At 40.9% G+C, this 14,736-nt stretch overlaps 1 protein-coding gene across 8 annotated transcripts in view; it reads left to right on the top strand.

Moving 5' to 3' along the window:
* The window catches only part of RUFY3 (RUN and FYVE domain containing 3), a 47,019-nt gene that overhangs the window by 14,558 nt on the left and 17,725 nt on the right, over window positions 1-14,736 (top strand). For 5 of the 8 annotated variants that reach the window (XR_009558109.1, XM_060278364.1, XM_060278366.1 and 2 more), the window contains exons 2-5: window positions 7,925-8,098; window positions 11,031-11,148; window positions 11,636-11,737; window positions 13,790-13,913. Coding sequence is in view for 7 of the 8 variants with exons in the window: in XM_060278364.1 (XP_060134347.1) it covers window positions 7,925-8,098; window positions 11,031-11,148; window positions 11,636-11,737; window positions 13,790-13,913 (518 nt within the window). In the remaining variant the exon portion in view is untranslated. Of the gene's footprint in view, window positions 1-278; window positions 333-7,924; window positions 8,099-11,030; window positions 11,149-11,635; window positions 11,738-13,789; window positions 13,914-14,736 lie in introns of all 8 variants that reach the window. The other 3 variants (XM_060278365.1, XM_060278368.1, XM_060278369.1) reach the window with 1 other exon arrangement.

The following is a 14,736-nucleotide window of genomic DNA, read 5'->3' as shown; positions in this document are numbered from 1 at the left end:
TAAGCAGATCCATGCCAGTTGATTTAAAATTAATGTGTTTGTATGACTTTGAAAGCTTTAAAAAATGATCCTCTTATTGTATTTAATAAATTCACTCTGTTGCTTTATGCAGACTATACTAATTTATGAATTTTAAAACATTTAACCCCTTTGGTACGTATCTTGTATACCAACCCCCCCCTTTGTGTTCCTTTTCTTATCTTGATTTTTCAGTCTTTTCTTTGAATCATGGCTTGCATGACATTTTTCTTTCTTTTCCTTTTTCGCTGTTTGCAAAGACTCTTGGGAGGATTTGACAGATTTGGTGGAGCAATTGCGCGATGATACAGAAGGTGCGTGCCACACCAACATCTTTCAGCTATTATTTCCATTTCATTTTCAACTGGCTTTTCTTGTCTGTCTTTGAGCTGGATCACCAGGTACACTCCAGTGATAGCAACTGGATCATACATGTTTGTAACTATATTGTGCTGACCTTTCCTTTGTTAAAATGTTTGTTTTTCCTTTTGAAAAACCAGTTGCATGTATTATCTTCTCAGAATGCACCCATACGGGTATTTATTTTGGGGAGTGAGAGGTGGCACAGCCCACATCAAGTTCCATGGCTTATTCACTGTATAGCAGTCTACTTCTGAAATTTTGGGTTGTCTTTATACATGGGCACAAAAGATCTCATAAAGGACCATACAATTTCCTACATGTGGTTGGAAGACCACTCCTTCACTCTCTTACTTCCCAGTCATTGTTCTGCACCACTTCCTTCCTTATTGCCGACTTCTATAACTTGTGAAGAATTTGAGTCTTCGTACCTGTTCAGCATAGATATCTTGCTGGTTTCTTCTGATAATTTTATGCAGCAGAAGCAAAGTGTGGTGCTTTATGATCCCATGTCAAGGTTCCTGTTTCGTTTTTCCTGGCACACTGCCTCAGAATTATTGTAGTGTAAATGGATGCACAGAGTGCATGTGTGGGATTGTGCAAATTCATTATCGCTGTAGAACAAAATACTGTGGTATTAATGACACCCATATGTGTGCCTGCAAGACAAATACAGTGGAACCTCAGTTTTTGAACATAATCCATTCCAGAAGACCGTTCGACTTCCGAAACGTTCGAAAACTGAATATCAAAGGGCGGTTGGCAAAATCCATTGAAAAAATGGAGAAACGTGCATTGGAAGCTGTTTGACTTCCAAGGCACGTTCGAAAACGGAAGCAATTACTTCTGGGCTGTTGCCGTTCGGGTTCCGAATTGTTCGTCAATGGAGACGCTCGAGAACCGAGGTTTGACTCTAATCCTTTATAGAAGGTGGGGATTAAATGGGGAAATGCCACCAGGGGAAGGGGATCTGGTCCTTGTGTTGAGATCCTGATCGGATTTCCTCCCCTTGTGTTGTTGTTGTTTTTAATGTGGGAGATTCTACCACAACCATGAGTCTCCCACCTTGTGTCGAGTTGTGCCCTAAGGTGTACTTTATCGCTGTCTTATGAGTTCAGTTTTCACCTAACCTTCTTGTTGTACATATGGTGTAGTTACTCATGTTTTGTTTAGCATTTAGAGCTACACTTGCTTTGGTTGACAGGAAGAATGGGGGTGTGCAGAGGAAGCAAAATCCCAGAAAGAGGAAGGATGGCAAACATGACCTTCAGTCCCTTCTCACAATATATGTTCTGTAGAGCAGCAAAACACACATTCCATGGCATTGTAAAAACATTGTTTGAGTTGGGTCACCTTGAAGTGAGAAAATCTTAGGTTGTAATCCTGCACATGCATACCCTGGAGTGAACTCCATTAACTTCTATGGGGCTTTCTTCAGAATAGGATTGCGCTGTTAAGAAGATTGAAAAAATGTTCATCTATGTCAGGCATCCCCAAATTGCGGCCCTCCAGATGTTTTGGCCTACAACTTCCATGATCCCTAGCTAACAGGACCAGTGGTCAGGCATGATGGGAATTGTAGTCCAAAAAATCTGGAGGGCCGAAGTTTGGGGATGCCTGATCTATGTATTACACATTTGAAAGCAATAACATTCAATGCTGAAGCTGCTGAAGGAAGCAAAGAATAATGGTACAGTCTAGCGCAGAAAAGCTGATGAATTGTTATGCAGACTTTTTAAAAATTGCAAACTGATATGGAAATATGAGGAGCTGAACTTTAGACTGGAAAATGAGAAACCAAAATTGACAGATTTTCCCATCTGTAATTTGCCCTGGCCCAAACCTTTGCCATAGATTTTGTCATGCGAGTTTTAGGTTTTTCCTGTGGAAATTGGGGAGAATCTATTGCCAAGTTTATGAATCCACTCTGCTATCAGAGGACATTGTCTAAACAGGGTGAGATAGCAGTTCAAAGAGCTTTGGGTTCAGATTCTGAGCTTTTTAGAATCAGTTGCAATAGTTGTTTTAGCCAGGCAGATGTTTTTATCTGTTCCTGTGTGCCTCACTGTAAGATCAGGCTTCCTCAAACTCGGCCCTCCATATGTTTTTGGCCTACAACTCCCACGATCTCTAGTTAGCAGGGCCAGTGGTCAGGGATGATGGTAACTGTAGTCTCAAAACATCTGGAGGGCTGAGTTTGAGGAAGCCTGACTAAGATAGTCAAAACATCCTAATCGACAGAGGACATGGGGACAATGTTCATGGGGACAATGCCCTGTGTTGCCTGCTCAAAACTTAAAGGAAGCATTTGCAATTTGATTAAAGTTTGTACATGCTTTGCAGTGAAAATAATCCATTTTAAATCTGCTTTCTGTGTTGACTCATTTAAACAAATTGCATTCATGTCAGTGTATTAGATTATGTTGCTTTTCCATTCCAGAGTCCTCACTGTCTGTCCTTGTAATGACTGCAACACGGTGTACTTTCAAGTGGGTTTATATTTACAGAGTAGTTAGCCTGCTTCATTCATCAGCCTTGTTAGTTAGCTGAGAAACTTGTTACTGTTGCAGTTTTGACTCTCCCTCTCCCCCCCCCCACAAAAAAACAGAGGTACAGTATGCATTTATATGTTGATATGATCTTTGGAGTTGGTTAGGAACACAATGTCTGCTTTGTATCTGGACTTCCTCCTTTGAAAAATGTGTCAGGGAAATCCTCTGTTGGAATACAGTTTCATAGTGGCTGACATCACTCTTTCAAGACAGATAAGCTGTTTTACAAATCCCAAGGCCTATATTGCTACAATAAAATTGTATTGTACAATAAAAGTAGAGAGAATGTCAATATGGGAATGTCAGTAAATAGGGAAATTCAAATTATATGTGATTAGTTTGTCTTGTCTATGGAGGCAGAGGAGATGATTCATTGGGATGTACATATATCATATATTTAATAAATGAGATCTAGTACACTTCTGCAGCTCTCATTCCTCCAAAAATAGCTACCATATTTTTCCCGTGTATAAGACGCTCCTGTGTATAAGACGCCCCCTATTTTTGGGGACTCAGATTTAAGAAAATGGTCACGGCACTATCCGTGTGTAAGACGCCCCCTAATTTTGGACATAATTTATTAGGAAAAAAACCTAGTCTTATACACGGAAAAATACGTTGCAATGTCTCATTGGTCAACAACCAGCTTGGCTTCATTTTGGGAGCACATGTCAGGCATTAATCTGTCATTGCTGCTCTCAGTATTTTGTATATTGAGCTAATCAAATGATAAACTGTTGTGGTTCTGATTATAGGCATGCACACATTTGAGCTTCATCTTGCCATTCAAATTTGACTTCAGCGCATGCACATATGCATTTGTAGTCCAAGACCATATCTGCTTTCCATCTATACCCTTTTGTCCTTGTTCCCACCTTGTATTGATTCATACATTTTAATTTTGCACGAACAGGCCATGCATGCAGGAGTCAGCTGAGCGGCGTGTGCCTTTTTTTTTTTTATTGTGTCCACCTAGGAATTGCATAATAGCAAACATTCAAGAATTCTCTATTCACAACAAGGCTTGTGTGTGCATACTTTACTTTATGTTCAATCCTAAAGTGACAGGCTTTCCCCACTCAAAAATAGGAAGATGGTTGTGGGAGAAATCAATACAGTGGCATACAGAGAAATCAGCAGGGGGAAATGATTATGCCAATAAAGGCTGAATGAGTGAGTGAGTGAGTGAATGAATGAATGAATGAAGGGGGAATGAAGCAGGGAGATCTGCAAAAAAATAATTGTTCTTCAGTTTTCCAGTATTGCAGAAACATTTTTATTTTATTATATATATATATATATATATATATAAACATGGCTGCAGTTGTGATTTCTGGAGCTCGGTGGAAATAGGCACTACAGAACCGGAATTAGAGTGATGTAGATCATTGTGGAAGAAATCGAAACAAAACAGTAATATACACTGAGATCAAATTTTAAAAAGCTGGGAGATTTGGAGAAATAATTGTTTTTCCGTTTTTCAATTGTCAATATTTCACAAATCTGTTCCCCCCCCCCTTTCTTGTAAAAAGATACCCAAACCAACAGGGCTATGGGAGCTCACCAGAAATAGGCACTACTGCTGTCTGAGCAGTACTGGTTTTGGGAGGATCTAGAGCAGTGGTTCCCAACCTATTTTTTGGCCATGATCCACCTAAGCATCTCTGAAATCCTGATGCCCCACCCATGACATATAATTCTTATTATTCAAAAAACGAATTCCTATTCACATGGAGGAAGCCGAAAAGGCCATAGTTAATAACTCATTCTCGAATTGCAGATAGGTAGCCGTGTTGATCTGAGTCGAAACAAAATAAAAAAATTCCTTCAGTAGCACCTTAAAGACCAACTAAGTTTTTATTTTGGTATGAGCTTTCGTGTGCATGCACACTTCATCAGATAAAAACTTAGTTGGTCTTTAAGGTGCTACTGAAGGAATTTTTTTATTTCATTCTCGAATTGCCGCCCTTAAAAATCAGATTGCCCCCCGTGGGGTGTGTGCCCCATGTTGGGAACCATGGATCTAGAGGGCATAGAAAGGGGAGCAGCAAAAATGGATGCTTGAGCTACTTCCAGGAAAAAAAAACTGCCTGCTGTTTCAAATAGTGTGGTTTGGAGTTGTGTTTTCCAAAACTCAATGGATTATCTCTAGATTGAAGAAAGCCAAAATTCCAATGGAAAGCTATCAGGACTATTTGGGTGGGGTGCCATGTGGACGGCCTTACATAAAAAGGACTGCTAATTGCTTCAAATGTATATTAAACTCGTGTGGACGAATCCTTGGTTAATGTTGGAGCTCACACATATTGCTTTTAATCGCTCACGAAACAGAATTTTGAGCAGAAATGCTGTTGATAACTTTTTTTGGTTTAATTTCTTAAATATGCTCGCATATATAATTTGTAGATATACTGTGTTTGTACATATACTTTCTCCAAATTTAATTGCTTATGTAATGGCTTGACTGGCCATTTCCTGAGACATTTATAACCTAATTGTGAATGTGTGAGTTAGCATTACATGCAAAGGCATTTTCTGGTGTAAAACAGGCTTAATTTAGAACATAAATACAGATTTTTAAAAATTTGCTTTAAAAAATGTAAAACATATGTTAGGGATTTTAAAAAGGATGCTCAAGAAAATATCTAAAATAGCCTAATTTGAAGTGCTTTGAAGACTGTCTAGCTTGGTTTGGGTCCGAGTCTGAATCCTTATATGAAAAAAAATGAAGCTGCTGGACTAAGTTTGGAGACAAAGAGGTACAGCAGTATCTGTTTGGGATATTTTTTTTTAAAGGACTGTCTATCATTTTTATAGACATGGATGACAGTTTCAGGCTTCTTACCCCTTCTGAGGGGATGAATTCTGCCAAATTTCAAAAGGATACCTACAGTTGCTTTCCAACTAGGGCAAGATTTAGAATTTTGAGTTGGATAAGGAAAATGACTTGATCTCTCCTATTGTTTTGTGGGCAGTTTTGTAGGAAAATAGCACCCACCAGAGAGGTGCTCCTAGATAAGAAACCTGCCAAATTACAGATGAATATACTGTATCTGAAGACGCAGGTGGCGCTGTGGGTTAAACCACAGAGCCTAGGGTTTGCTGATCAGAAGGTCGGCGGTTCGAATCCCTGTGACGGGGTGAGGTCCCGTTGCTCGGTCCCAGCTCCTGCCAACCTAGCAGTTCGAAAGCATGTCAAAGCGCAAGTAGAAAAATAGGTACTGCTCCAAGCGGGAAGGTAAACGGCGTTTCCGTGTGCTGCTCTGGTTCGCCAGAAGTGGCTTTGTCATGCTGGCCACATGACCTGGAAGCTGTACGCCGGCTCCCTCGGCCAATAACGCGAGATAAGTGCCGCAACCTCAGAGTCAGTCACGACTGGACCTAATAGTCAGGGGTCCCTTTACCTTTATACTGTATCTGGGAGGGTTTGTGTGTGTGTTTTTATTTGCTAGGTATCTTTAAAGTTGGGTGGGGTTTTTTTGTGGGGTGAGGATTCGCTTCCCTCCCTTGCTGTTTTACAGGCAAAAATGTTATCATGAAAATGATATACATTGTAGTGGTATCCCTAAGAAAGCAGTCTGCAGCTTTTCAGAAGAATGGGTATAAGGGCTATGAAGTTTTGATGAATAGGGTTGAGGGGAAGCCTTAGCCTTCTATTCTGCTCCGTTGGCACTAAAAGTCATAGGAACTGAAGCAAAACTGATTTGACAGGAGTGGATGTATGAGTATGTGACTGTGATGCAAAAGGACCTCCTTCTACCGGTCCACAATAGAAAGTGTCCTCTCATACTGTATCACAGTGTGATATCATGGGCTGTCCCCTGAGCCCGCTAGATGACATCGCAAGGGATTGTTGCCTTAGGAGAGCAAGAAAAATTCTCAGGGACGATTCACACCCCGGCCAGCACCTCTTTAATCTTCTACCCTCAGGCAGGAGATATAGAAGTATAATCAGTTGTTGTTGTTGTTTAGTCGTTTAGTCGTGTCCGACTCTTCGTGACCCCATGGACCAGAGCACGCCAGGCACTCCTGTCTTGCACTGCCTCCCGCAGTTTGGTCAAACTCATGTTCGTAGCTTCAAGAACACTGTCCAACCATCTCGTCCTCTGTCGTCCCCTTCTCCTAGTGCCCTCAATCTTTCCCAACATCAGGGTCTTTTCCAAGGATTCTTCTCTTCTCATGAGGTGGCCAAAGTATTGGAGCCTCAGCTTCACGATCTGTCCTTCCTTTCAGTTGTACTAACAGGCTAAAAAACAGTTTCTGTCTGTGGACTGTTAGGCTGCTGAATGGAAAATAATATAGTGCAACAGACTTTCAGGGTTGGTGTGTTGTGCGACAAGCACACAGAGTGCAATGAGATTGAGTGTTGGGGGGGAAAGCTTGGTTAATTTCATTGTACACAGGTTGTACATTGACAATAATGGTATTATTATTATTATTATTATTATTATTAGTAGTAGTAGTAGTAGTAGTATCCCACGTTTTCCCCCCAGCTAGAGCTACTAGCAGGACTAGCAAAGAGCACAGATAAGAACAAGATTATGCAAGATACAAGGTGATAATTGCAGCATCCCTTTCCCAAAACACTGTGAATGGAGAGCTCTGGAAAAATCATTCCCTCTGATTAAAAGCTAGATCTGTCAGTCATCAAAGAGCTGTATCCTCCTCCCTCCGCCCATCCTGCTGTTTTCCTTATGGCTAATTTCTCTAGAAAATCCCTGCCACAAGTCTATTAAAACCTTCCCCCCAGAGACACTCAGTTTTTCTTTGTTTACTAGTTTAAATATTCAGGTAACTGAATCACTTTTGGCTCTGTCTGATGTGCTGCTATTGCCGTAGTTTTAAAAACAAGACCTAAAGCTTTGGTTTCTACAAATACTCTGCCTTTCAGTATCCATAGTGTCCCTTATGTTAAAACTAACAGTTGCCACATTGAAAATGATTTTCCATCAAGGCATTTTCCAACCATACCTTGTCTATGTGTTTTGTTGCAGATCCCAACTATCTCATGGCTAATGAACGCATGAACCTGATGAACATGGCTAAGCTGAGCATAAAGGGCTTGATTGAATCTGCTCTTAATCTTGGGAGAACTTTGGACTCTGACTATGCACCCCTCCAGCAGTTTTTTGTAGTGATGGAACATTGCCTCAAACATGGCTTAAAAGGTGGGTGTGATTGTGATGGCAAACCTACTTGAGGGATTATGTCCACAATTTTAAATTGCTATTCCACCACTTCATGTGCCCACAGAAATAATACTTATGTGGGTGTGATTTTATTTAGCAGATTTTTATTCTGCCCTTCTACTATTTAGGTCTTCAAGGCAGCTTACAAAAATGTTAGAATAAAGTTGTTTTCAGTCAAATTAGGCAGGGGCAGGTTTCTATGTGAAGGTGTTTCCCCCCCCCTTAATTCTCTTAGGGCCTAGAAGAAATCAGCAGACTTTCTCACTGTCTGTTCTGGAGGTCCAGTACAGTGTGCTAATACAGTGGCAGTAGCAGGACAAGGAGGACACACACCTCAGGTAGTGTGGTTGCTGACCTTGAGCCAGACATCTTGGAGAGTGAAGTCAAATGGGCCTTAGAAAGCATTGCTAATAACAAGGCCAGTGGAAGTGATGATATTCCAGCTGAACTGTTTAAAATTTTAAAAGATGATGCTGTTAAGGTGCTACACCCAATATGCCAGCAAGTTTGGAAAACTCAGCAATGGCCAGAGGATTGGAGAAGATCAGTCTACATCCCAATTCCAAAGAAGCGCAGTGCCAAAGAATGCTGCAACTACCGCACAATTGCGCTCATTTCACACGCTAGCAAGGTTATGCTTAAAATTCTACAAGGCAGGCTTAGGCAGTATGTGGACCGAGAACTCCCAGAAGTGCAAGCTGGATTTCGAAAGGGCAGAGGAACCAGAGACCAAATAGCAAACATGCGCTGGATTATGGAGAAAGCTAGAGAGTTCCAGAAAAACGTCTACTTCTGCTTCATTGACTATGCAAAAGCCTTTGACTGTGTCGACCACAGCAAACTATGGCAAGTTCTTAAAGAAATGGGAGTGCCTGATCACCTCATCTGTCTCCTGAGAAATCTCTATGTGGGACAAGAAGCTACAGTTAGAACTGGATATGGAACAACTGATTGGTTCAAAATTGGGAAAGGAGTACGACAAGGTTGTATATTGTCTCCCTGCTTATTTAACTTATATGCAGAATTCATCATGCGAAAGGCTGGACTAGATGAATCCCAAGCCGGAATTAAGATTGCTGGAAGAAATATTAACAACCTCAGATATGCAGATGACACAACCTTGATGGCAGAAAGCGAGGAGGAATTAAAGAACCTTTTAATGAGGGTGAAAGAGGAGAGCGCAAAATATGGTCTGAAGCTCAACATCAAAAAAACCAAGATCATGGCCACTGGTCCCATCACCTCCTGGCAAATAGAAGGGGACGAAATGGAGGCAGTGAGAGATTTTACTTTCTTGGGCTCCTTGATCACTGCAGATGGTGACAGCAGTCACGAAATTAAAAGACGCCTGCTTCTTGGGAGAAAAGCAATGACAAACCTAGACAGCATCTTAAAAAGCAGAGACATCACCTTGCCGACAAAGGTCCGTATAGTTAAAGCTATGGTTTTCCCAGTAGTGATGTATGGAAGTGAGAGTTGGACCATAAAGAAGGCTGATCGCCGAAGAATTGATGCTTTTGAATTATGGTGCTGGAGGAGACTCTTGAGAGTCCCATGGACTGCAAGAAGATCAAACCTATCCATTCTTAAGGAAATCAGCCCTGAGTGCTCCCTGGAAGGACAGATCGTGAAGCTGAGGCTCCAATACTTTGGCCACCTCATGAGAAGAGAAGAATCCTTGGAAAAGACCCTGATGTTGGGAAAGATTGAGGGCACTAGGAGAAGGGGACGACAGAGGACAAGATGGTTGGACAGTGTTCTCGAAGCTACGAACATGAGTTTGACCAAACTGCGGGAGGCAGTGCAAGACAGGAGTGCCTGGCGTGCTCTGGTCCATGGGGTCACGAAGAGTCGGACACGACTAAACGACTAAACAACAACAACAACAAAGCAGGACAAAGAAAGACGTCTCTGTGAAGTGTGCCACCCCAGAACAATATGGGAGCAAAACAGATAAGTGTCCTGGTCACAGCCATTCCTGGCACACAATTCTCCCTATAGGCAACTGACTTGATGGCACTTAAGTGCCAATCACAAGAGGAGAGAAAGAGAATTGCCCTCCTGCCTGCTGATAATCAGGTTCTTCAGATAATTGAGGTTCTGGAGTCAAAACCTGCCTCTGAAGGGATGCCAGTTGGCCCAGCAGTTGCAGCCTAAAAGTGTAAGAGTTGTGCAGGAAGAGGCATCTTTGGCAACAGAACTTGCTAGAAAGCCACTTTAGGGGGTGAGTGTGCAAGTGTTGACCCACACCCCCTCCCTCACTTCTCACAGGTGGAAAAATAGTTGCTGTCCCATCATGCAAACTGTAGCAGAGACTTCTGTACTGGTTGCTGTAGAGCAGTATTTTCCCATTAATCTGTCTTTGTGGAACAATTTGTTTTGAAGGCTTAAGCAAACTTTTATTTTATAATGAGTATTAATACATAGCTGCAGTGCTTTTTTCAGGGGGTACTCAAGGGTATGCAGTACCAACAACCTCTTTTGTTGTTGTTAAAAAGTGTGGCACTTACTGTAACAACTTAGTGGTGAGTACCAGCACCTGTTGTGGTTTTTTTGGGGGGAAAGCACTGCATAACACTATTTGCTGAAAAACTGCACTGGAGAGACACTCAAATCTGAAAACAGGAAATGAGAAAAAGGGGAAGAAAAAACGAACTGCTTCTTTCTTCCCGTAATTGCATACTTGCTGCCATCTGCATGACCCCTTGTCTGAAATAATTACAGTACACTGTTTGCAGAAGGAATGTAGAGCACAACAGAACATAGGATAAAGGTGAAGAAACAGTGTAAACGGATTCATGTTTTGGGTGGGCTGTTGTATATGATTTGTATTTCTAAGGCAATTCACACGATCCCATTGTAATTTTAAGATGTTGATTCAGATATAAGGAGTAACAATGCTTTTATCTAGCCAAGAAGACTTTCCTGGGCCAAAACAAGTCATTTTGGGGACCTCTGGAGTTGGTAGAGAAGTTTGTCCCTGAAGCTGGAGAAATCACAGCAAGTGTTAAAGATCTGCCAGGGTTGAAGTAAGTGAAGACTTTGTCTACCCTTTCAACAAGAAGCTGGTCAGGCATTTGCCAGGGATGCTGTGTAGGGCAGTAACGATCAACCAGAAGTCTATTCAGCACACAAATAGTTAGCAACTTGCCCACCTTTCCACAGCTTCTCTGCCTTCAGTTTAGCTGCCTGTTTCCTGTCATGTCTGAACCGGACTAAAATGTCAGCTCTGTGTACGACAACAACGAAACAGACAGATTCAGCTTTGCAAATGAAGAGATTTGAAAGAAATAGCAAATTTTAGAAATCTGTTGGGCCATATTTAGAATATTATGGTTCTGATTCCCCCAACTAAAAACTAATTTTCTTGCATGGAGCAAGAAAATATCATCTCAGTGAGCTACAGTCTACACCACTAAAATAAAATATTGTCTCAATTTTATTATTTATATTGGGTGTGGAAGTTGGGATGTAGATTATATAACAGCATATATCTTTTTTTTCTGGGATTGATAGGACGCCTGTGGGTAGAGGAAGGGCATGGCTTCGCCTAGCTCTCATGCAGAAGAAGCTTTCCGAGTACATGAAAGCCTTGATAAACAGAAGGGAAATTCTCAGGTTAGTAGTTTGCTGTTTCTTGACCGAGAAGCCTTGCTTTCAATAAAAGGGGATTTATTACATAAACAAATTTTTCTCTATGGGTATCTTCTCTGTGCGCCTCTGTATTCATAATTGGACTCATTGTTGTTCTGGCACTTCCAGAGGTTGTTTTGAAAGCAGCATGGGTGGAATGTATAATCTTGTTTGGAGACTTGCTAAATTTTCATAATGTCTTTGAATACCTGCCTGCCAGCATTGAGGGCTCTAGAAAGGAACTCAAAGGTTTCCCGTTGAGATGACTTTACCCTACACCGAGAAAAAAATGTGTGCACTGTCACAAATTTATGAAAGCACTTAAAATTTTACTAGACATTTTACTGTAAAAAAAATAAGATAAATAGGTTCCTGTCTGCAGGCTAACTTTGCATATGAAATGAAGTGAGAATTAATCTTGCTGGCAGTAAATGGATTGCAGTTCAGGAGAGTGGGAATGCACAGCAGCTGCCAGTTCTAAACTCTGTGAGTGTGTTTGTGCATGCACACATACACATTCTCTCTGTTTGCTCTTGAGCCACTATAGGTCAGAAATACACATATAGAATCATAGAGTTGGAAGGGACCACGAGGATCATCTAGTCCAACACCCTGCAATGCAGAAATCTTTCAACCAAAAAAGAAAAGAAAAGAAAAGAAATCTTTCACCCAACATGGGGCTTGAACCCGTGACCATGAGATTAAGAGTCTCATGCTTTACCAACTGAGCTATAGAGCGTGGACTATAGATAGACAGAGTCAATGTAAATAATGCATGCGGTGATTGCCTTTGTTTTCTTTCAAAAGAATATAGTTATGGAAAACCATTTCCTTGCTCTTAATGTTTTCGGAATTTTGATGTTTTCTCTAATTTTGTATGCCTGTTGGTTATTCACAATGACCTTGATACAAGCAAGCCGCTCAGACTTCTAACGTGGGCCTCCTCTTGCACATGTGTCATGATCCCATCCTGAACATGCGGTCTCATGAGCCATGAAATAAATGTTTCAGTTTTAATCCTGAAATGACACCATAGCAAGTACTGGAGCTTTTCTACCATGACCCCAAGTACTTCCCGCACTTGCTGCTATTTTATTCTAATATAACATCCAGGCTGAAGAAGAGCCCTACAAAGTTTGCTGAGTACTTTCATAGAATCATGGAACTATAGAGTTGAAAGGGACCCTGAGGGTCATCTAGTCCAACCCCTGCAAGGAAGGAATTCTGTCTACAGCTGTCCCAGGGTGGGCGCCAACCACCAACCTTCTGGCTTACAGACAGACACACTGACCCATTGCGCCATCTCTGAGCCAGTGTTGTAAAGTTTAGATTGGTTGTCATTTTGAATTGGTTTTTTAATTCTGAAGGACTATAAATGATATATTTATAAAATTCACTTTAAAGTTTTATTTTTCTGTCCACTTTCATTGCAAAATAATCAGTTATCTTCCCTTTTGCAAGTTCTCAATGGACAAAAGATGGGGCAGACATTATTTTTTCCATACATAGCATCATTCCCAGGGAGAGGCATTTTCGTTCAACCACTCTCAAAGTGCAGAGTAGCCAGGAGAGTGTAACTAAGCCACTTAGTGAATTAAAAATGTTTTTAGAAGGAAAGAAGGAATTCCTGGCCACCTTGGGTAATTGTTTGCAATAGAATACCGCCTCCAAAAGCAAGGTATATTCATGCCCCTCTGAAGTTATCAAAATTGCCCCACAAATCTCTCTGTATGCAAGACCTGTATCTACCCCAATAATCCTCTGCCCCATTCTCCTAGCCTTATTTGAAAGTTGGAATCCCTGCTTCCTGTGATTGAAAAATATAGATAACTGAAGAAGGATTCTCTTGCAGAGTGACTGGCTTGGCTCCCACTGCCTCCTGGCTAATCATCACAAACTATAATAAAACTTAAAAGCTTTCTTATCACCTCATCCACTAGTCTGAGCAGTAAAAGGCCTGTAGCCATAACCATGAGTAGATTTGTTGAAGTCTGGAATATAGTGATTTGACAAGCTTTATCTCAACTTGTTTTGCAGTGAGTTTTATGAACCTAATGCACTCATGATGGAAGAAGAAGGTGCCATAATTGCTGGTCTTTTAGTAGGTCTGAATGTAATTGATGCAAACTTTTGCATGAAGGGTGAAGACTTGGATTCACAGGTGATGGATATTTTGTTCTCCTATATACACTCTTCGGTTGTGTCCATTTGGCTCTTGAAAAAGTTAAAAAAAAAGCATAACTGGGATGCAGTTTGGCTAGTCAGTGGCTGCTAAACAAATCAAGATTCAAGGAGCTCTAAATAAAGGATTTCCCTACTGGTTGAGTTTTTCAGCTTATGGAACTAAGCTACTTTGTGGTATGGTTTTGTATTTTCTTGGCATTTATCGGTGAAGAGGGTTTTTTTTAGGTTTTACTGTATGTCTGTTTCCATTTGAAACAGACACATATAGCTGTTCTCTGCACATCTCTAAGCAGCTGTTTTTTTTCATTCTTGTTACTAGTTACTTTAAACTACTAAAATAGCCTGTTAGTTTCTTTTCCTTTGTTCTGATTTGAAGTGAAAGCTGAAAAAGGAAGTGGTCTCAGAACCAGGAGAAAGCATTCTCAAGGGGAAATCTGTACTTTGTGCTTTAAAAAAATGTGTTGAGCAAACACACATTTTTCTGTACAGAATTACAATTCTTGAAAATTTGTATTTTAAAATATTAACTTGCTCAGTGTTCATGATTTATTCTTGGACTTCTGAGAAAGTCAAAGTACGATAGGAAGGGGAGAAGTGAGGGTAAGTGAGGGGCATTCAAAACGTCTATCTGTACGGACAGCTGATTGTGAAGATGCCAAGCTAAGTTGCCCTCCTCAAGCAGTGTGCAAGTTCTTTCATACCATGGGGACTAGAAACCTGCATGTTTAAGAAAGTTTATGGGATCCATAATCTTTGCTGGCTTCTAGATTTATGGACATAGAATTGTAGATCAGGAGTCA

The sequence above is a fragment of the Zootoca vivipara genome, chromosome 9 (genome assembly GCF_963506605.1).
Source record: "Zootoca vivipara chromosome 9, rZooViv1.1, whole genome shotgun sequence".
In the NCBI taxonomy this organism is placed as follows: domain Eukaryota; kingdom Metazoa; phylum Chordata; class Lepidosauria; order Squamata; family Lacertidae; genus Zootoca; species Zootoca vivipara.
This window is presented reverse-complemented; position numbering and strand designations above follow the sequence as displayed.